A 23,315-nucleotide genomic window follows, 5' to 3' on the forward strand; every position below is an offset into this window, starting at 1 on the left:
CAACACTTGTTGCCTAATATGTAGACCGCCTCTTGTCAAGAGCCATTAACCCAGATAACCTGTAATATTCACATAACTCCTTAGTGGTTTTAATGTTATGACTGATCAGTATAGTAATATATTGAATGGCATGTGTATTAGCGGGGTTGGATGTCGGCCTTTGAGTCATTTAGATCAGTCACTGCTCAACACATACAGAGATTTGCACTGAAATACATTCAGAGCTAATCATTATTTAGCATTTTGTACTTTTATTTATGTACGTAAAGTTTGCTCAGCTTCTAAGTTGTCTTTTTCTCCTTGTCCCCAAAGCAACAACCTACCATCCACAGATGCTTACACACACACACACACACAAACACGCACACACACACTTAAAGCCTCAGGGGCCCTTTCAGCTTTTCACCTTTGAAAATCTCTGAAAAGCAAAAAAAAAAAAAAAAAAAAAAAAAAAAAAAATCCAAACTCAATCAAGCCGGCCAAAGCCGTGTTCTGACTCCTATTCATTCACTTCCAAATCTACTTTTCTCCCGCCGGTTAAAAGGAGGAGCAGTGGCAGCAGCACGTCGTCCATATTAAAGCCCTGCAGGTCAGCGCCGCTAACAAAGCCAGCGAGCGGCTGAATGGGGGCAAGGGACTATGTAGAGCTAGCAGTTCTAATCCACAGCATGATAAAGCCATTACACTGCAAAAGGCTTCAGGACCCCTGGAATCACGCTAAAAAAACAGCGTGCACCGCCTCAAGCAAGCAATTTGCTCATGTTTAGTGAACACAATGCAACACAATGCAATTAGCTTTCCCGCTGTGATCTCCATAAAAATAAGGCACACCAGAGTGCCTTTGAGCGAGAGTATGATGGAAATAAACAGCCAAAAAGCTTTTAATATACACTAGAGGATAGAATTACGGGGATAAATTAATATACTTTCCATTTATTTTAGGGGTGAGGGGTGGGGAGAGAAGGGGATCACGCGTTTTTTCCCCCTCCGTCTCTTTCAAAGGCTTAATTACATTAGTGTCATTATTTTCAGTGTTTTCGGCAAGCGGCCTCTCTTCAGATCTCCTTGTAATGGCTCTGACAGCAACAGTAAACATTTTGAAAGGCCTGAAATGTGCTGAGGAACCAGGAGAGGGTGACAGTTATGACTAAATACACAGAGCATTTGGCGTCGGTAAAAAGCAGCATGATGAAGTGGACAGCTGTGAAGATGAAAATGAATTTATTCCATCAATTAAACAACCAGGGATTTATGCCTTCGCAGCTACGCAGCCAGGAATAGCCCGCATGTTGTGCGCTGAGGCTGGCCCAGGAATACAGAGCAGGTTATGAAATATTCCTGTTTTGATTTAAAACCAATACATCAGCAGACCCAACACTAACGCCAGGGATTTATTTAGTGCGGGATTTGTTGACCATTAAGAGAATGCAAATTAAAATAGAACTGTGTGAATCTGGCAGCTGTTCTTTACGTTGCACCCCAATTTCTTGATAATTGCACATGTACACTGTAAACCCATAAGTTGTTTGAACTCAAATGAATTAAATCTGTTTTACATTGGCAGACATCCCAAGTTGCAAAAGTTGATTTCAGGGAGGTTACCGCAGAACCAAAAAAACTTGCACACACACCAAAGGATAACAAAACTTTACTTTTATTTTAATTAATTTTACTTTTTTTTTTAATTAAATTTAGAGTATTCAGAGGTGAAATGAGTTTAATATTTTTTTTTTTGGGGAAGGCCCTGCCTCTGCTTTCCCTGCCTCCGCCATGATCTGCTTTCTCTCACTCACTGAACAATTCCCGTCCAGGAAGGGTGAAAAACACTGCCCGCCCACACTAAAAACTGATTGGCTGTCTCACAGACTCTTTGCAGAGAACAGGCCCACACGCGATTAGAGAAAAAAATTCTGTCGTCTGTTCTGAATTCCGGGAGATTATATGTGACTCGCGGGCATCGGGAAGCCACTACCGAAATGCGGGAGACTCCCGCAGCTTCAGGGAGACTTGGTTTGTCTGCATTGGATAACAAATTGGATATTTCTAAACATTACTGGCCACACATTTGTTGGCACATATACATTCAAACAGAGATCTTTGAGTTGATCCAACTTATAACTACTAACTGAGTTTACTCTGTTTTTCCATTTGTAGCTTCTTTCCATTGGCTTCTGGCACAATCTACTGCATACTGGGTGTGTCCCCTATTTTCTGATTAACACTCACCATCAGTGTGTAGTGACTCCCCACCCCCCCAGGCTACCTTAGGTAAACTTGTAGAGCTTTTGTTTTCTGATTGTTTAGTCTCTGTGTTGTAGGCTGTAAGAACAAGCATCATTTTCTGAGCTGCTGCAGTAACTCTCAAGCTGTTAGCTGTGCTCTCAATACTGTTCACGCTAATTTATGTGAATTAAAATGTATGTGATTTTGAGAAAAGACCACTATTGTAAGCTTGTGTCTACTTCATCCTATGAAGAGTCTATGTTAGTTGGAGTTAACTTTGATGTTGTTGTTTATTTAGTTTTTTTTTTGTTTTTTTTTAGTGATGCCCCTTTAATTATTTTTTTTTGGCTATAAAACAACTGAATGTAGTCATTGCAATAAATTTAAACAAGTATAATAGACATTTTGAGTGTCAATTACTTGTGATTTGTCTGTTGAACTTAAAGATGAACGTTTGTTCAACTCCATACAGTATTATAATTTACTTAAAAAAAATACATTTATTTGAGGCAACAAATTACTGCAAATGATTTGAGTAGACTTAACTTATTAGGGTTTACAGTGTAGAACAGCTCCCAAATAAACTTTTTATATTTACATTGACTTCCATTGAATATAAGGATTGTATTCCTTCTTCTGTAAAGCTCTCAAAATAAATATATAAGGAATTCTAAAGACAGTGACGAAATAACTTGAGGTTCCAAAAGTCATGAGACAAGAACAAATTGTACACTGTATTGTGCTCCAACCAGTAAATATATGTGTGTGGTGTGTTCCTCCAACTTGATGTGATTTCTGCCAGAGCTGCTTGCCTGTTCAAACGGACAATTCTAGCCAGATGCTTCCCATTGTGCTGTCCTCTGTGGCCAGTAACTGTCAGGTCTCGCTTAAACAATAACAATTCCCATTGTCCTGCCATGAGCATATTGGCCACATTAGCCTCATTAACAAGATAATACCTCACAATCTATGCAGGTGTGACGGTTCCCAAGACATCCCTTGAGAAAACTCAAAATTCCTTGATCAATTCACGAACTGCTGTCCCATGACTTTTAGCAGTTCTGTTTTTATATATTCCTAAATCAATAAAGAGAGATGGAGGTTATATAACTAAACACAGAACAAACTGAAGAAACATCTTCTTCAATTTTAATCCTCTGTAATTAATTGTAATTAACAGAAAAGTAGTTTTCTTTTCAGGAAAAATTTAAGACACACCAAAATGTATTACTACTTAAATTTGTAAAATTTTTATCATATGCATCACATCAGTTCCAAATTATAAGAACATGATTAGAAAATTTTTTGGAGAAGCCCGTCTTTTTTAAAACCTTGTTAGAAATACAGCTTTAGAAAAAAATTAAAGACCACGTAAAAATGATGAGTTTCTTTGATTTTACCAAATTGAAAACCTCTAGAATATAATCAAGAGGAAGATGGATGATCACAAGCCATCAAACCAAGCTGAACTGACACCAGGAGTGGCATAAAGTTATTCAAAAGCAGCGTGTAAGACTGGAGGAGGAGAACATGCTAAGTCGCATGAAAACTGTGATTAAAAACCAGGGTTATTCCACCAAATATTGATTTCTGATCTCATAAACCATTATGAATAAGAACTTGTATTCTTTGCATTATTTGAGGTCTGAAAGCTCTGCATCTTTTTTATTATTTCAGCCATTTCTCATTTTCTGCTAATAAATGCTCTAAATAACAATATTTGTATTTGGAGTTTGGGAGAAATTTGTTCGTAGTTTATAGAATAAAACAACAGTGTTAATTTTACTCAAACATATACCTATAAATAGCAAAATCAATTAGAGAAACTGATTCAGAAACTGAAGTGGTCTCTTAATTTTTTCCAGAGCTGTTTATGTGAATAGATAAGTGTGTTAAGTGTGTTTGAATGGCTACATATGAGTGAATGATGTGTGAATAAAGTGAAGAGGGCAGTTCTCACACCTGAGGCCAAAGAACATTTTATAGTTCACTGCACATGTCAGTACAGAATCACACTGCCAAGAGCTCTGAGCTCAGATCATGCACTAATAAACATTACAGTTAATGTAAATAACAGTCGACATTCACACACTCCAGCTTTCACTCTTTCACTTTCCAGAGTTATACATCAGTGATCTAAAACATGACAAGACAATGATGCTCAGACATCACATCAGGCAGGTATAGTGGGGGACAGAACAATCTCTTAACAATCCTCACAACTTACAGGACGTAAAGGATCTGCTGCTAATATTTGTTTTGGTACCACATACAACAGGACACATTCGGAGGTCCTGTGGAGTTCACATTTTAATGATTCAGAGTAGGGGTGGAACAATATATATACATTGCAATATATTGCCTCATTTTTATCATATCAACATTATTATTTTTATTAAATAATAGGCGCTCTAAACTATGGAAGTCAAATTATGCTATACTAAATAAATACATAATTATGAGATGCTAAGAGTTAAATACAAGACAGGAAGTCATAATTATGAGATACTAAGTCATCATTTTAGATGAAAAATCATATTTACAAGATGGTGAGTCATAATTATGATATACTAAATCAGAATTATGAGATGTTAAGAGTTAATTACAAGATAGGAAGTCATAATTGTAAGATACTAAATCATAATTTTGAGATGAAAACTCATATTTACAAGGTGGTAAGTCATAATTATGAGATACTAAGTTATAATAATGAGAAAATGATGAGGGGTGCTATCTCATTTATGACTTCTCATAATTATGACTTACCATCTCGTAATTATGTCTTAGTGGAGAAGTCTTATTTTATTCCCCAAGTGGCACAAATGGGCTTCCATTTTAAATCTTATTAACATTCTCCTGCCAATCAAATGAATACATTAAGCTTAAAATTGACACAGATACATCCTTAATTCCTGATATTTGTTTATTTAGGAATATTTCATCCTCTTTTTTTATGTATTTTTTTATTTTGTTATCTAAGGGTTTTTTTTTTCCACACCCCCACGCCCCGTTTTTTTCCCTGTTATTTTGCATTTTTCACTAAAATAGACATAGCATAGACAGGGCACAGCAAAGCATTTTAGTTTATGTACTAAACTGCAGTCTGAAATCAAAACTAACATGACAAGATTTATACAAAGCAACAAATACAAAGCAGTAATCCTGTTTTAGACTTGATTGTTCCAGGTTTTCTGATATATAAAGGTTCTTTAATTGAATCAACCCATTCTTAAGTTCCTACAGGGACACAAACTGGAGGTAAATACCCATCAAGGTCAAATGTGGACGGCACACTGAGCATTAAGAACAGAGGAACTGAGCAGAGGTCACAATAATAATTAAGGGATTATAATTTAAAAATCGCTCTCTGAGGCAAAACTCTGCTGAGCTATATAGCCCCGTCAGTAATGTCATCTCAATGTCACACTTTAATTCCACACTTGAGAAACCTTGGATATAATGCAAAATGATACATTTTCAGTAATCCAGGGTTACCTTGGATTAATTTTTCGCTGATGCCACCTCTCCCCGGCATATAAATTCAGACGTCATTATACTTCTGTGCTGAGTTGTGTTGGACACCACACGCCTATGAACTTTATGGGCAGTTCAGCTTTAATTCTGTAGACTCGGTCTAGCTTGAAAGAAGTGTGTGTGTGTGTGTGTGTGTGTGTGTGTGTGTGTGTGTGTAAGAGGGAGAGCGAGAGGTTTCTCAGCACACTTGGCACACTTGGCAGGAAGCTTGGCATCTCGCAGCTGTTTTATTTTATTTCACTGGTGGTAAAGGTTATTACAGTGTATTACACTATAATTTCAGCATGGCCTTTTATTTCTAAATCGATTTGCTGATCTGATACTTGATATTTTATATTGCTGACTTTCTTTCTTGCCTTAAATCACATCAGAAACATAGCAGTGTAAGAATACATGATGTACAAGAACATGATGTGATTTGGTACTGTATCTGTATCTATATTTGGGATCACTTTATGCGGTTGGTATATTGTAGATTATAGAGGAATATCTACTGCATTAAAATGATCAGATCTCTCAGCGTAATGAAAATGATTCTCAGAGGAATCTAACCCTACACTTAGCTCTAATACCAACCTTAACCCTTACCATCAATAAACATTGAAACCTAACCCTAACCCTACTATATTAGCCTACAATTTAAATCTAACCCTTAAAATAACCTTTAAAGATTAAGGTCAAGTTTAAAGCATAGGGTTAAAGTCAGGTGTACGGTTACATTAAATAGAGAATGAATAACATTCAACTAAGAAATCAGTTGCATTTAATAGACATTTATTTAATGGACATAGTATGTTAGTTGACCTTCTATAAGGCATCAACAATGGACCATACAAGTAAAGTATTCCCCTAAATATTGATTGAGGTCATAACTAAATACAGCTCTGGAAAAAATTCAGAGACCACTTCAGTTTCTGAATCAGTTTCTCTGATTTTGCTGTTTATAGATTTATGTTTGGGTAAAATGAACACTGTTGTTTTATTCTATAAACTACGCCCAAATTACAAATAAAAATATTGTCATTTAGAGCATTATTTGCAGAAAATGAGAAATGGCTGAAATAACAAAAAAGATACAGAACTTCCTCAAATGATGCAAAAAAAACATATATACATCGTTCATATTAATAAAGTTTTAAGAGGTCGGAAATCAATATTTGGTGAAATAAATCACAGTTTTCATGCATTTTGGCATGTTCTCCTCCACCAGTCTTACACACTGCTTTTGGATAACTTTATGCCATTACTCCTGGTGCAAAAATTCAAGCAGTTCAGCTTGGTTTAATGGCTGTGATAATCCGTCTTCATCTTGATTATATTGCGGAGTTTTTCAATTTAGCAAAAATCAAAGAAACTCATCTTTTTCTGAAGTGGTCTTTTATTTTTTTTCCAGAGCTGTATTTGCTGCAACAAATTAAGGCCTATAATTTATAGCAGACATAAAAATCCCTCACAATTCACAGGAATACATTCACTATATGGACAAAAATTGTTTGGACACATGCTCATTCAATGTTCCGTTTATACTTAAAAGAGTTTATCTTGCTTGGATGTCCAGAGAAGGCTTGCTTCCTGATTTTATAATACATTGCTGTAAAGAGCCCACCCTCAGCCACACACAACAACTCCCCAATTCATTTCAAAAGTATTGATATCATTCTATCAAACACAGTTCAACCAGCTATATACTCTCAGTATATGGTGTTCTCCTATTTTAATAATACATTGGTGTGAGGACTTAACTGCACACATTGATAAGCTCTTTGGCTATGTTCAGACTGTCAGACCAAATCTGATATTAGGCCTATCTAGATTGTATCTAAATTGATTTTTAATAGTGTGGACAATCAGACAACACATTAAATCTTATTTCAGGTGCTCTGAAATGTAACTACAATCAAGTTTGTATAAATGTGTCTCAGTCTGGGTGCTCAAATCCCATTTGCCTTACGTCTTTTGCATCACTTACAACATGATAAACATGAACAACATTGTGACATAAGTGCAAAAGAGTCCAAAAAGATTTGCTACTGACCCTGACCTTGATACCATAGCAACCCATGCAGATATATTTGTGATGTTCAGACATGCAAATCCGATCAGATCCTTTGCAAAGCAAATTGAAAACAGATCTGATTTGAGAAACAAATCAAGACTAAACCGCAGTCTGAACACAGCCTTAGTAACTGCAGCAAGCATGCGTAACAGTACTTTTAAAAGTATTTTTTTTACATTCTTTCTGACCCCTTTTCCACAGTTTAATTAACCCCTTAACAGGCCTGGACTTCTGTCAATCTTCTGCCTAACATTACACCACTAAATCTTGAGGATTACGTAAGAAGCTTTCATGTTTGATAAACAACATCACTAAAAAGCATAAATGTAATTTTAATAGAAAACGTAATAAAATATATTTAGTAAATCTGCTTATGTCAAAATATGATGAATAAAATCTGAATATTTGCTCTTTCCTGAACTTCATTTTAAAATCAATATTTTTCAGAATACAAATCAATCAAACCTTTAGTTTCATTATGTTTGTCTAGTTTTTACGTTTTACTTAAAACTGCAGAATTTGGGTTGATTTCTGTTACTGATCTGAAATGATTAAATGGAGCAACGAGAAAACATTCAGCTTCTCTAACTGTCCTGTAATTACACTTTAAATCTTAAATTTTCAGAATGGAAATAAGTTATTTTACTGCATAAAAGGGGTTTGTATCACCTACACCTGTAGCCTGTATACAGATAAACCAACAAAAGATGCAGAATCCTCTTTTAGATGCTGTGCACATCACATAAGTACATAAAGATAAATGTGATGTGGCCAGAAAATGCACAAAAAAAAAGACTACCAGACCACTCTGTTTTTAAAACGAATATATTAGAGATTGCAGTGATGCTGATGCCAGGACACTGATACCATTAATTAGAATATTTTGTCCCCTCCCACCTCAGGAATATCTCTGCTTTTAATCAAAAGGAATAGGAAGCTGAAGGCGTTAATTTGAAGTGATGTCCACAAACATAAAGAATGAATCACACTGTGTGATGTAATGTTGTTAGCTGCTGTGTTTCTTTCCTGGCTGTAAATGACTGTGTGGAGAACACAGTGAAGCTTTGATTTACCTGTTTCCCTTTCACTGTTTTACATCACTTCAGAGATATACCCGCCGCACCACTCGACCGGCTGCACTGGAAGTGGCAACAGACAGAGTGCATGAATAAATGATCAATGACAGGCATGAATAATGAAGCAGATTGGAAAGTAATCAGTTGATGCCAGAGATTTGGCCGGCCACTGAGAGGAATTCCCTGGAGCCTTACATCCGGAGCCTTTTAACAGCAGCTGTGACTGAGGGGCTAAGAGCATCTGGAACATGGTCCCCTGAACCATCTCTCCATCTATCTCTCCATCACTTCCTCCCTCTGAATCTCTCTCTCTCTCTCTCTCTCTCTCTCTCTCTCTCTCAGAGTCTGTCATCTGATCTTATGCTCTGTCAGCTATTTGATATGCAAACATGTCACTCAGTCATCTTTTAAAGGTTTCTTAGAAGATTGAACTGTATTTATTTTGGCATAGTTGAATAATGAGGCATCAGTACCTGGAAGTGACAAAAAAATGGACATCAAAACACTGTTGATGTTCCTTTAAAAGAAAATCCTGTGGAACCAAAACAGGGCTGTGTTTCCCAATAATGGATAATCTTAGTGATTTATGAATTACTTAAATAACTATGCAATTTATTTCTGAAAAGTAAAAAAAAATATGAATAAATATTAAATTACTTTCTTTGTTGACTCCACCTCTGTATTTGCACTGGAAAGTCACCCCCAGTTAAAAGCTGAAATATGATTTTCACATATGTTTTAAATGTATTTTTACATTTACATTACTTTTACAAATGGGTTAGAATGCTTTAATAGAAATAGATAAGTTTAAGTATTAAGTCAGTTAGGGAGAGTTTTAGGTAATGCTTGTAAGTACAAGGTTAAACTGTTTTGGAAAACACACCCCAGAGCTGTAAAACAGCCAAATCTGTCAGTCCTGACGCTGTCAATCTGCCTGCTCAAGACTCTGAACTGTTCTTTAAAGATTTCACTTCCCAGCATGCAACAACACATGACTTCTCTTACTCCACTGATTACATGACGCTACAGCATTCCCGCTCTCCAAGCTACTAATTGGCTCCACCTGTCTTCCCTGGTATATACATATCCCCTCTGTTTGCTCTGTTCTTTGTTAAGTATTGAATCTGGTTTTCCTAGCTCTTCTACTATGCATTTCATTGTTTTGCCTATGCCTGTTACCCTTTTTGTATCTCTTTTATCGTCTTTGACTTGCCCATTCTATTGATAACCTGTTGCTGACTGTTTTTTATTTTTGACTGCTCTTTTGCCTTCTCCTTTGTTTTGCTGGGTTTACCGTGTATGACCCTGCTTTGCCTGACTACTGTTTGGTATGTTGTTTACATTTGCTGCTATTTTATTACTGACCTTTCCTGTCCCTCACAATTCTTGTAAGCCTAGACTCTATTTAATAAACAATCCCAAACCCCCAAAACTGTTAAGTAACATGACTTGTCTTGACTAAGGTATTGATGATGTTAGAGAGCAGCTCCAGACTCCAGAAAGTTATGGGAATAGGGGTGAATACAGGAACTTGGCCTCAAGACCACAGCTTTTTCTGTGCCAGCGTCCAAAAAAAGGGAAAGGGAGGTCTGTGCTAGGCTAACCGCTAACATAAGCTAACTGCTAAACTAAGCTAACACTTACCCTTTGGCTTTTACCATCTCTTTTCTATAATGTCCACTCCTAAAAATCTCTGACGAAAGCTCAAAAACTCAGAGCAATGAAGCTAAACCTGGAAAAAACAAGAGATGCACGCGTTCTAGGCTAAAACCTAATTCAGCTACAATCTCGAGATAATACTGAGCAGACAGCAACACTTCCTGAAAAAAAAACAATTGTTGTCATTACAGTGACAAAAACTACACTATTCTATGATTTTTCACAAGCCACCCAAGTAAAATCAGTGTGTTTTATCCTGAGGCAAAATTACTAAAGTCTTGAACTTAATACGGTAACATTCCAGAGCAATTCAAATATCTCAAAATACACAATAAATGCATTCTATAGCAATTTAGCAGCACCTGATTGAATTTTTGTCACAATAGGGACCGATGAAACACTATCAGTAAGTTCTAAACCATCAGAATATCAGAATTATTATTTAGTAACAATTATAAACTAGCGGTAGGACAATATATAGATATTGTGACAACATTTTTGTTTGAGATATATGTTATCAATATGTGGTGTCAAATATCAATATTGTGGATAACTCTGTAAAACTAACACAAATAAAGCTATGATTCCTGGTATTTGCTTATTTCTGAGTATTTTACTCTTTTCAGTAACACATTTGTTGTGAAGTATCGTAGAGAATTGTCTTGCTATACATCGAATATCACAGTATCGTGATATCACAGTTATCATGAACAATGTATCATGAGATGCCCTGTGATTTCCATCCCTAATCAACACTGTCCAACCATCTTCACTCAACTGTAACACTATATTTCATACCATTTTCTTTTATAAAATATGACAGTGCTCTTCTCTGCAGCAGCTCAGGCTCCACACAGCACTGTCTCATTTCTTCAGCTCTTCTGGGAACATCTCATTTCCAGGCTGAGAAAGAAGTGTGGAAAAGAGAGGGATGCGAGGTAGAGAGAGAGAGAGGTAATAACTTTTCAGAGCTGGAAAATACACAACTCCTCCGGTGAACCAGAGACCCAGATGTATCTGAACACCACCACGTATCTGCTGAAGGTTCCCACCAAGCACCAGACGTCAGGGAGATGTCTCACGTTTATGGGACCCAAATATACTGTAGCACAGGATTAATGTCTTTTTGGATCCAATTCATTCCTAATTTTAAATATATTTATTCTAAAAACTCATGTTCAACACCCAACCAATATACTTACATACAGAAATTAATACATTTTATTTTGAGATATAACATTACTCTCCTCTCCTTTAAACTTTTCTTCATTAGTGATACCCATGCAATGAATTGTATATAAATAAATGAATAAAAAGTCAATACAAATTCTATATAAAACACTATACTGTACATAAGGATATACAGTATATGCACTAGCATGCTGAAAGTTATTAAACAGCAGACTGCATATTGGTCCTGAAGGTTAACCACAGGATATGGCCTGGGAATGTCCACACACGTATAAGTTGTAAGGTGTTATATTGTTAGTGAGGCTGAACACTGGCCAGCATGCTCATGACAAGGCAACTTAAATGATCAGAGTTAGAGTAAGATCTGATAGTAGTTGTGAAATAAATGAGATACATCTCATTTCTGAAGTTGCTTGAGCATTTCACAGGCAATTTCCTGGTGGTAATGACTGTGACCGGTGGCATCTGGCTAGAATTGTCCATGTGTACAGACAAGCATCTCTGGCTGACATCACATCCACATTCAATGCAGGATGCTCAGGTCAGTGCTGCATTTAGCTTCAAAAGGAGCACATAGCAAAAATTTAAGGGAAACAATACTTAATCCTGTTAGTAATAATAAGTGTAAAAATTGTGAATTGCATAATAAGTCTATAGTTTAAGAGGTTTTCTGTCACATGGTTATAAATCTTACACAGTCAGCCCTCTCTCTCTCTCTCTCTCTCTCAGCGCTCGTTCACTCAGGAAAGTGTGTGCGCACTCCACTTAAGGTAGAAAGGAAGAGAGTGAGAAGATGGACAGGTGAGCTGGAGCCTGCCGGCCCCTGGAGAGAAGAACTCTTTCTAGAGTAAGAGACACACTGAGTTTAATGGGAGTGTCCCTAATTCCCCTTTATTCACTCACATTCTCTCTCTCTTTCTATTTTTTTTTCTCTCACTCTCTCTCCTGCTGTCTATCTCTTTCAATTTCTTTTTTTCTTTTACTCTCTCTCTCACTCTCTCCCAAACTCTTTCTTTCTCTCTCTCAGTTTTCATTTAGACATCCAATGAATTCAAATTGTCTGTTTATTTTGAAATATATGTATAAATATTAACAGATATATGGAAACACCGTGTCTCATTAAATTGGCTTGGCATTTTTAAAAGAGAATCAAAAAGCACCTCCATTTTAGTTGAAAGTCATTTTAAAATTATTTGGAAATTTCTATTGGTCTGTTCATTGTGACATTTTTACACAATGTAGGTTCTTGCACAACAGCGACAACATATAATTGTATATTACAACAAATAATATATAGATATATTGTTTGCAACATACAAGGAATAGAACATGTAATTAAGTTGATATCTGTATATAAATGCCATGTCTTTGTACTACCGTACTCATATTTAAACATAAACAGCATATCTGTATATCATACATTGAAAAAAACTGTCACATACAGCTCTGGGAAAAAAAGAGTCCACTTAAAAATGAGTCTATGTTTTTACCAAATTGAAGACCTCTGGAATATAATCAAGAAGATGGATGATTACAAGCCATCAAACCAAACTGAACTGCTTAAATCTTTTCACCAGAATGGCATAAAGTTATCCAAAAGCAGTGTGTAAGACTGGTGGAGGAGAACATGCCAAGGTGCATGAAAACTGTAATTAAAAACCAGGGTTATTGCACCAAATATTGACTCTATACTCTCAGAACTTTATAAATATGAACTTGTTGTCTGAAAGCTCTGCATCTTTTTTGTTATTTCTTACTTTATTCAAATAAATGCTCCAAATGACATTTGGGAGAAATGTTGTCTGTAGTTTAAAGAATAAAACAACAATGTTCATTTTACTCAAACATATACCTATAAATAGTTAAAGCAGAGAAACTGATTCAGAAACTAGAGTGGTCTCTTATTTTTTTCCAGAGTTGTATATTAATCTTTGGAAGAGATGCACATGTGAGCTTGAGGCTGGCAGAACCTGGAAAGAAGAGGAGACACACTGAGTATTCGACCGTGTCCTTAATTCCCCTTTACCCTCTTTCTCTCTCTCTCTCATTCTCTCTCTCTCTCTCTCGCTCTCTCTCTTTCTCTCTTGAGTAACCCACATGGGTTCAAACTATTTCAACCATGCTCAGACTCCACCTGAGAGACAGCAGCCCATCTTCTCACACTGTCAGACCACAGCATCCCTCCACACTGCTCCTCTTCACTTCAGAACTTCCACAAACAAACAAACAAACAACACCCTACAGACACACACACACACACACAGATACACAGAGAAAGATACACAGGAGGACGCTGTGTAGAAGGACAGGAGGCTGGAGAGCAGTGGGTACTCACACTGTGGGCTGCGATGTTCACTCTTGAACAGGGTCATATCAGGGATGGCCACACACAGAAGGCTCACTTGCAGCAGCAGCGAGCTGGAGATAGAGATGAGCTCCTGTCTCCTCTTCACTTCCTCCTGATCCTGATTCACTCTCCCTCCTCCTGTAGCTCATATACTCCTTCTCTCTCTCTCTCTGTCTCTCGCTCTGTGTTCTGCAGTCTCTCCTCACAGCTGTCTGCTCTCTCTCTCTCTCTTACTACTGAATAAATGGCAACACTGCTCCAGCTTTATCTGTGGGCTGTACCATCTCACACACTGCAGCAGGGGCACTGAGGGCCGGACCATACCACCCACCACCCAGCAGCAGGGAGAGAAAGAGAGAGAGAGAGAGAGAGAGAGAGAGAGAGAGAGAGAGAGAGAGAGAGAGAGAGAGAGAGGAGAGGAACAAAAGAGAGGAGAAAAAAGAGTAACAGAAAGGGACAAAAATTGGACAACAAGATAAAGGAGAGACAGAGGGAAGTATGAGATACTAAAAGAGACGAGAGATAGAAAGAGAACAAAAGAAAGAAAGAAAAAAGAAAGATAAAAATAGAAAGGTGTGTGTGAGAGAGAGAGAGAGAGAGAGAGAAACAAGTTAAGAGAAAGATAAATATAGAGTCAGAGAAAATGAAGAATTGAGAGAAAAAAGGAAGAGATAGATAGATAGATAGATAGATAGATAGATAGATAGATAGATAGATAGATAGATAGATAGATAGATAGATAGATAGATAGATAGATAGATAGATAGATAGATCAAGGAAATGGACAAACACAGACAAAGAGATGAAAATAAGAAATGGACAGACAAAGAGAAAGGGATTGTTTGGAGTGGAGTGGAAATGAATAGAGAAAGAGAAAGAAGAGAATGTGAGGAAAAGAGAAACAGAATGACAGACTTAAAAATAAAAATAAAAATAAAATGAAGAGACAAAGAGACGAAGGACAGAACAAGTGAATGCAATAGAGAAAAAAGTAACACAAATAGATAGAAAGACAAAATGCACAGACAGAAAAAGTGTGTGAAGAGATGAGATAGAGGGAGAGATAGGGAGAGAGAGAGAGAGAGAGAGAGAGAGAGAGAAAGAGAAAGAGAGGGGGAGAGCTTCTATGAGCTTGTGCATGTTTGCTGAATCTCATGGCTCAGGCATTCAGTCCAGGGATGCATAAGAGTGTCTGTCACACAGGCAGAGGTCAGAGAAACTCTATCTGTGAAGTGTGTGTAGGAGTGTGTGTGTGCGTGTGTGTGCTTGTGTGTGTGTGTGTGTTGAGATGGAACCTATGAGACAGAAGTCTAAGAGCAGAGTCGCAGCCAGAGCCCACAGTGTGTCTGCATAGCAACAGTAGCAACAGAGGCAGAGAGAAGAAAACATGAGAAATACATTTACATACAGTACATGTATATATACTGTATATGTTAGTATCATATAAGGGAAACATATGCCTAATATATGGGAAACCTATATAATGTATTAAACAAACGTGAACATTCATTATTAATATAGAATATGAATACTGACTTTCCAAATGTCACGCATCAGGATCTTTTATCATTCTCCATCACTTGATAAAGAGAGAGAGAGAAAGAGAGGGAGATTCTGGCCAGATGCCACCGGTCACGATCATTACCACCCACACTGCGCTGTCCATTTCTTTGATGTATTTCCCAGTACACACATGACACTACTGTGGATCAAGGAAGGATGGCACCCAATATCAGACCTTCCTCAATCTCCCATAATTCAAATCTCCTTGCCATGAATGTGTTCAAACTCACCCACAAGTTAACACCTAACAACTTTTACAGGTGAGGGCATTCTTCTGAGGTAACACCTAATGATCATGCTATTAGCTATGACTTTTGGCATGTCAGTATGTATGATCCACATTGTTGCTGTTCCTTAGACCTCATCTCCAGTTTTATCACTTTTTGATATATTTTGAATGTTGCTAAATGTATGTATATTTAAATGAACCAATTAATGTTTTTGTATTAAAGTGACTACTTGCTAGTATATATTAGTAAATACATTTCCCATTTTCTCCCCACTTTACATGGCCAATTACCCAACCCACTCATAAGGCCTCCCCCTATCACTAGTGATGCCCCAATAAATACATGTGAAGTCAACCTTGTCAACCTCATTTTTGAACTGATGCTGATGTAGCACTGAAGAGTAGCATCACAGCACGTTCTGAGAAAAAAACAGCGACTCGGTTCTGATACATCAGCTCACAGACGCCTTGTGCTGAGCGACATCACCCTTTTTTTGGAGTGACATGGGACGAGAGCGCCATCTTCCCACCCAGAGAGAACAAGGCCAATTGTGCTCTCTCAGGCCTCTGGTAGCTGATGGCAAGCTACAAGAACAGGATTCGACTTAGTAGTGGCAGCGCTTAGCCCGCTATACCACTTGGAGCCCGGGGGAGTCTTAGGGAGTTTAGAGCCCCTATGGTTCAATAAAAATATTGATTATTAAAACCAATCAAAACAATATGATATATCAATATATTGTCCCACTCCTAATGATCGTACATTTGACTAAAATATGTCTCATATTAGAGAACTAGGCAATTTTAAAATGCCTGGGATATAATTCAAATATATTTCAATATGACAAACACCTATACAATTTAATATACAAATATTACATTATATTATATTTGAAATCTATATTTTGAAATTCATCAGACCTCTGTATGGGAAATATTCATTTATTAATTAAGATACATACAATCTCTTATAATATAATAACATTCTTAGAAATACTGAAATCTCACAGTCCTGTTCTCCACCCTGTTCTCCACCCTGTTCTCCACTCTGTTCTCCACCCGGTTCTCCACCCGATTCTCCACTCTGTTCTCCACTCTGCTTTCATCTATAGAAGAATCTGTACACTCAGCACCAAAAACAACACCAGATCTTACTAGATCAGAATAAAACTGCCATAAAACCATTCAAGAACAACTTTACCAGCAGCATTTAGCTGTGTTTATTAGTCAGAATAAGAACGGGGGGCAGGAGAGAGGGGTGAGGAGCAGAAGAAAGAGAGATAGGCCGTTCTTTGTGAGGAGCAGCATTAATTAAGTCTTATCTCTGGCTGGGGAAACATTCCAGAGAGGGTCTAATGAAAACAGCACAGAGCAAATCAGACCCACAACATCAGACCAGGCAGCTTTACTCATAGTACCACCTTCCATCTACCATCCATATCTAACAGGTGTGTGATTTTACAGAAACTTATAAGTAGAGTATTAATAAATGTGAAAATAGTTCATTCTGTTAAAATAATTAGCGGCAGTATTTGTTGATGACTCCTTTAACAAAAACATCTTATTGGTTTATGGCATCAGTGATGGCTCACACAAGCCATGGCATAGCACCCATTTTATAACGCAGTTTTAACACTGTAAATACTGTAAAATAACGGTGTAATTATTCCTGAGTCTTACTGGTTAATGCTGCTGTCCTTTTGTTGTTCAGCTTTTATTCTTTTATTTTTTTTATTTCCCTTGTTTTGCTTTTATCAAGTCTCACCAGTAAACAATAAGCCAGTACTACCCCTTTTCTGTCTTGTGCTTAGCTCCAGTAGTTTTTTTTTTTTTTTTTAAGGGCATCAACAATGGAAAGAAGAGATGGTAAAAACTAAAATCCGCTAGTAAAAGCTGTGGTCATGAGTTCTGATTACTGTAGCAAATCTGTATTCTAATAACTAGCAAAGTCTGGTGGAGATGGGCTGCTCTCCAGTATCAACAACAAGTATTATCCTGAAGTTCACATATCACTCCACTGCTCATTGAGCTCTACTGGCTACCGGTTGCTGCTTCTATCTATCCATCCATCCATCCAGTCAGCCAGCCAGCCAGCCAGCCAGCCAGCCAACCAGCCAGCCAGCCATCCATCCATCCAATACTTTTGCTGGTCACCACTCTGTATGCATTCCCAACTCTCCAACATATTTCAGAAGTATTTAAACGGAGCACCACAGTTCAATGCTTATGACCTTCTACCCCATGCCTGGCATTAGACATGGTTCTAGTAGCTTTGTGTTGATTGGCTCCAGAAAGGGCCATTCTGATAGTATTTATTTTCTACAGAGACTAGACAGAGACTAAACTGTGTGTGAGTACATTTGCACATGTGTGTCAGCAATGGGTGTGGAAACTTTGAAACATACAGTATAAATTGAATCCTTGAATCCTTGAATGTATGGGCCAAACAAAACTACTAAAATTAACACAAAAAAAGAAAAAAACATTCAGGGAGAAAAAAAGCGAAATACTGCAAGTGAGCGAATGCAATCAATCGTACTCCCACAGGGCCAGTGTAATTAGTTTTGGAGTTAGATTACAGGCAGGTGTGGCACAGCTCATGCAGATTTGTAGAGGTTAATTAACTATGAATTTATCAAACGATAGGAAAGTTCACTCACGGAAAGTGTCCCGCAAGAGCAGGCCTCAAGCGGTTAGCTCAAACCCCAAACACAGCTCCAGCCCATCAGCAAGCACTGCAGTCATAATCACCTCTGAGCGCTTATAGATCAGTACATCAATATAAATCAAAAGCATGAGGTGTATAAATTTATTCTCATTACCTCCTGTTCATCGCAGTCAATAATGTAAACAGGCTCCGAGCCCCGTTGAGTTATGGGTTTGTTATCAGTGGTCCCCGTGGACAGTCATTAATCTGTTTGATTATGTTGTTTTAATAGCAAAGCAGACCGAACGCTGGCTCATTCTCCGTGGTTACGGGTTGGAGGCGGGTTTTCTACTTCATCGAACTGCAGAGTGACAGGCAATCATCAGCACAAATCTCAGTTAGAGGCAAACTATGCAATTTACAGAATAACTGGAATCCACTGAACTATATTTCAGCATGTCTGCTGTTCACCTCCAGTGAAGGGATTACCGGGGCTGTATTGAAACGACTCAGTAAATTGCAGATGATGGAAGGGTTAGAAATTCATATTTGAATGTAGAGGTCTTTTTAAAGGCAAACTCGTATTTTAAGCAGCAGGAATTATTTTGGGGGCTTGGCAGGTTCGTACACATATTACATTATTCACACTTCTCACAGAGGATTTCATTTTTCTTTACCTGCCCTTACTAATATAATCATATAAAACTCACAGTGCGGTGAAAAGGTCTCAGCTTCTTTATTTAGGGTGAAAAATATCCCACCACTCCTCCAGTATGAGGAGGCTATTTTTCATTTGCTTCCTTTTTTTAAGCCTAGTAAATACAACCAGGACAACATTAAAAGTCAGGTTAATAAGTTTAAATTAAATTTTTAAAAAGTTTAATTTAGTTAAAAGATCTCCTTTATAAAACACATTTTAAGTAATTGAATCTAAGTTAGGTTATAAAGTAAATCGGGCTGTTGAGTCCAAGGCTACCTCTATACATATCTGTGTTTTTTTTTTTTTTTTTTTTTTTTTTTTCAAAAAAGATCTTAAGATTGCCTCCTATCCACACAGAGATAAAAGCAATTATCCATTACATGAGCATGCTAGCGCAATGTGTGGCGATAGTACCTCATAAAAAGAGACATTAAAACTCCATGGAGACAAAAGGACAAAACACAGAAGCCGACATGATCAATCCAGATCGATATGATATCACACAGAAGCTTGCAAGAAAAAGTGAAAATTACCCCAGAACCCATTTAAATTTAATCACATTATTTAACATTTTATCAGTATTAATTTCTTTCAGATATTTTGGCATTAGAGTGGTGTGACTGTCTAACTGCCAGGCGATTAAAAGACTCTGAACCTAGTTCCATCTATTATAGCAAGTTTTATGCCAGATGTAACAGATGAGACAAAAAGTTTAATTTTTGTCAGGTCAATAAAAATATTTTTAAATATTTACTTAAAAATCCTGGGGATAATCAAGGTATTTTTGTCAAATGTCAGATGGGTCACTGTGTTTTTTGGGGTCAGCAGTGCCATGGAGACCATTTTCAACATTTATCTTTACTGATGCAACTGATGTTCTGGGTTCTTTTTTGACCTCCTGGATGAGTTGTCCATACCCTTTTGGAACTTATTGGTTGGCCAGCTACTCCTGGGAAGGTTTACCAGTGTTCCATTTGTGAATATTATCTCTCACTCTCACATTAGTCCACTATTTAAAAGATTTCTAGGTCAAGCAGTAATCAGAGCCTTTTTCAAAAAGAGTTTGAATATTTTTTGTAAATGCACGCTGCATGTAAACATTTTCTTCTACCACCATTGCCTGCATTAGGTAATAAAAAAAAATAGACAAAAAACCAAGCCAATCAGGAAAAGCCCTTGGACTGATGTAGATGCGTAAATTAGGATTCTCAGCCTCCCGCCCACTTTAGCTTGCAATCACTTACTGCAGAGCTGTGGAGGAAATGTCACAGTGCTGTTAGCCAATCAAAGGTGATATTTTGCATGTGATGAATATTTATGAGTAACAGCCAAAATTCTGTGGTTCTTCCTGCCCACTTCTCCACCGAACTAAAACAGTCTAAAACAGGAGCACCGGAGCATGTTTTCACACACTGGCAAAAAAAAACAAAAAAAAAAAAAACAAGGTTTAAAGTTAGGACTACAGCCAGGTAATGGTTAGGGTTAGGCTTTGTGCTGAGGTTAGGATTAGGATTAGAGCCAATGTTAGGGTTAGGTTTTTGACTGAGGTTAAGGGTAGTGTTAGGTTATGGTTAGAGTTAGTAGCATATTGGAAGTTTGACAAAAATGCAAAAACAAAAGAAATCTATAAGAGGGCAAATACTTTTTAATGTCACTGTATATGGCCAGTTTAACATAGAAAATATTAATCTCCCAAGAGCCATATTCACAGCATGATTCCAGCAAACCAGATGTCTAATTTCTGACCTCATCACTTGACCACCACCAACAGGTATAGTAACAGGTCCAACCTCTGCACCATTCTGCAGTGTATTTGAGAAGGTGACACAGTAAGAACTGCATTATATCACTGTATTATTTGAATATGCCACTAGAGAATGAGATCTTTAAGTTTTTTAAAACTGCAAACATTTGGTTCCTAGCAATTTACCACTAAATGCAGCCTAAAATGAACTTCTGACAGCATGAACGAGGCTCTGGCCTGGTCTTTGCTTTGTCAGCTGTTTATGATGGAGAGCGTGGCTATGAAATCAATGATCTGAGCGAAAGTGTAAGTAAAACCCCATCTTCCAGTGTGAAAGAGCTATCCCACTCATGCAATTACCCAGCATGAACTAGAGTGGCCCCTTCAAGTGAAGAGCCTCCACAAACCAACAGGCAATAATCAACAGGCAAGTGCTCACATCAGCATTTAGAGATATGGTGAAACAGGCTGGCTTTATTAGGTGGAATAATGCCAGTGTTGAAGATGAATAAGGAATAATGTGGAATTTTAATCAGGCCTTACACCTGCGAGAAAACACTCGGCAGCCAAGTAAACACACACAGGGCCCTGCCACGATTTCTACATCTGTTTGGCATCTTAATCAAGCAGAAAACAAATTGTGTAGCATGCGAACTGTGCTGGCGAGCAGAGGAGCTGAACAGCCAAAAACTCATTAGGGCTCAACCAGCGAGGGAGAGGAGAGTCACAACCATCCTTCATCAGGCAATCAGTCAGCTGTTCAACTGACATGGAGATGTAAATATTCTCCTGTCTGACTGTAATCAATAAACAAGCTCTCTGATTATGACTAAAACTGAATTCAGTGTTGCTGTTTTTTTCACTTTATTTAAAGTCTTAAAATCTTAATATCTGTATGGATGTATGAAACTTTACCTGAGAAATCACTATCTATGTGACACACCATCAAATACACATCTTCTAAACAGATCTATGTACTGACACCAGTCTAGAACTGGATCTTAACTGTCTTAACAATTTAGGGTTAGATTACAGGTAGAGATTTACAGTAGATCTTGGAATAAGGAATTAAAGTTAAATGTGTCATTTCGCAGGAAAGCATTAAGAACTTGCTTTTTTTTATTTAATAGGGCACTCCAGGTTGCAAATATATGCTGCATCTGAAATTCTTCTTCTACCCATGTTGCCAGCATTAGTTAATAAAATAAAATAGACAGAAAAACTAGCAAATCAGGAAAAGCCCCTGGACTGACCCTGGACAGAAGTTTTAACAGTTTGTCCAAACACCCTTCAGACTGGGTGGCATATTTTACCCCGATAAATCTCTTTTTACACTGTTATCCAGCTCAAAGTAGCTCCACAACTCCTTGCTAGTATCTGGAGAGCCCTGACATTTAAAATGAGGCATTAATAACTTAAAAAGTGCACAAGAAGCTTATTAAAAAACACTGTTTACATCCCATAATGCTAGCTTCAGCTCCGAGGGCTACTATCACTAAACTGAAAATAACATACACATATATATACATAGACTCCTTTGTAAAGTCTATGTGTATATATATATGTGTATATATATATATATATATATATATATATATATATATATATATGTATATATATATATATATATAATTATATATCAAATCAAATCAAATCAAATTTATTTGTATAGCGCTTTTTACAACAGGTGTTGGCACAAAGCAGCTTTACAGAAACATGATTACAGGACAAAGAATCAGGCAAAACATTACACATAGAAAATACAGAATACAGAACCCCCAGTGAGCGCGGAGGCAAGGAAAAACTCCCTCAGAGCTGCAGGAGGAGGAAGAAACCTTGGGAGGACCAAGACTCACATTAAAGGGGGGACCATCCTACCACTGGTCAAACGGCTTTTAAATAGAAATTTAAAAAGTCTTTTATACATCTATATAGGTTTTATGTACTCAGGAGTGTAATAGCGCCACTAATGGCTTGGATGTAATCTGTAGTGGAGAGTAAGATGGATGATGAGCAGCTGATCTGTGGTGGTGGTGGAGAAGAGCTGACTTCAGAAACTTCCATCAGTCTGGCCGGACAGGAGACGCGAGAGCCTGAGGGTCCAACATCGGTATCGGGTCAGACAGGTGGGCAGTCAGTAACTCGGAGGAAGGCAGAGAGATGGAATTAGTTTTGACTGGATTTATGCAAAACTGAGAATATTAAAACATTATCAGAGTGTGGCAAATGACTCCGGCAGAACTGAATAAAACAGCCTAACTAAAGGCAGAGAGCCAGAAGGTAACATAGACATGGAGGCACCCTGAAACACCAGCATCCACCCACTCCACCGTCCACAAACCTGAGTGA

The 23,315-nt window shown here is 37.5% G+C and overlaps 1 protein-coding gene across 2 annotated transcripts in view; it reads right to left on the reverse strand.

Annotated features, from left to right (window-relative positions):
* Window positions 1-14,331, reverse strand: part of LOC103040524 (heterogeneous nuclear ribonucleoprotein C) — a 120,030-nt gene extending 105,699 nt beyond the window's left edge. For both annotated transcript variants that reach the window (XM_022679509.2, XM_007244026.4), the window contains exon 1: window positions 14,075-14,331. In XM_022679509.2, the coding sequence (XP_022535230.1) occupies window positions 14,075-14,111 (37 nt within the window). In that variant the 5' untranslated portion in view covers window positions 14,112-14,331. The remainder of the gene's footprint in view (window positions 1-14,074) is intronic.
* Between the last annotated feature and the right edge of the window lie 8,984 nt (window positions 14,332-23,315).

The sequence above is a fragment of the Astyanax mexicanus genome, chromosome 9 (genome assembly GCF_023375975.1).
Source record: "Astyanax mexicanus isolate ESR-SI-001 chromosome 9, AstMex3_surface, whole genome shotgun sequence".
Taxonomy (NCBI): Eukaryota; Metazoa; Chordata; class Actinopteri; order Characiformes; family Acestrorhamphidae; genus Astyanax; species Astyanax mexicanus.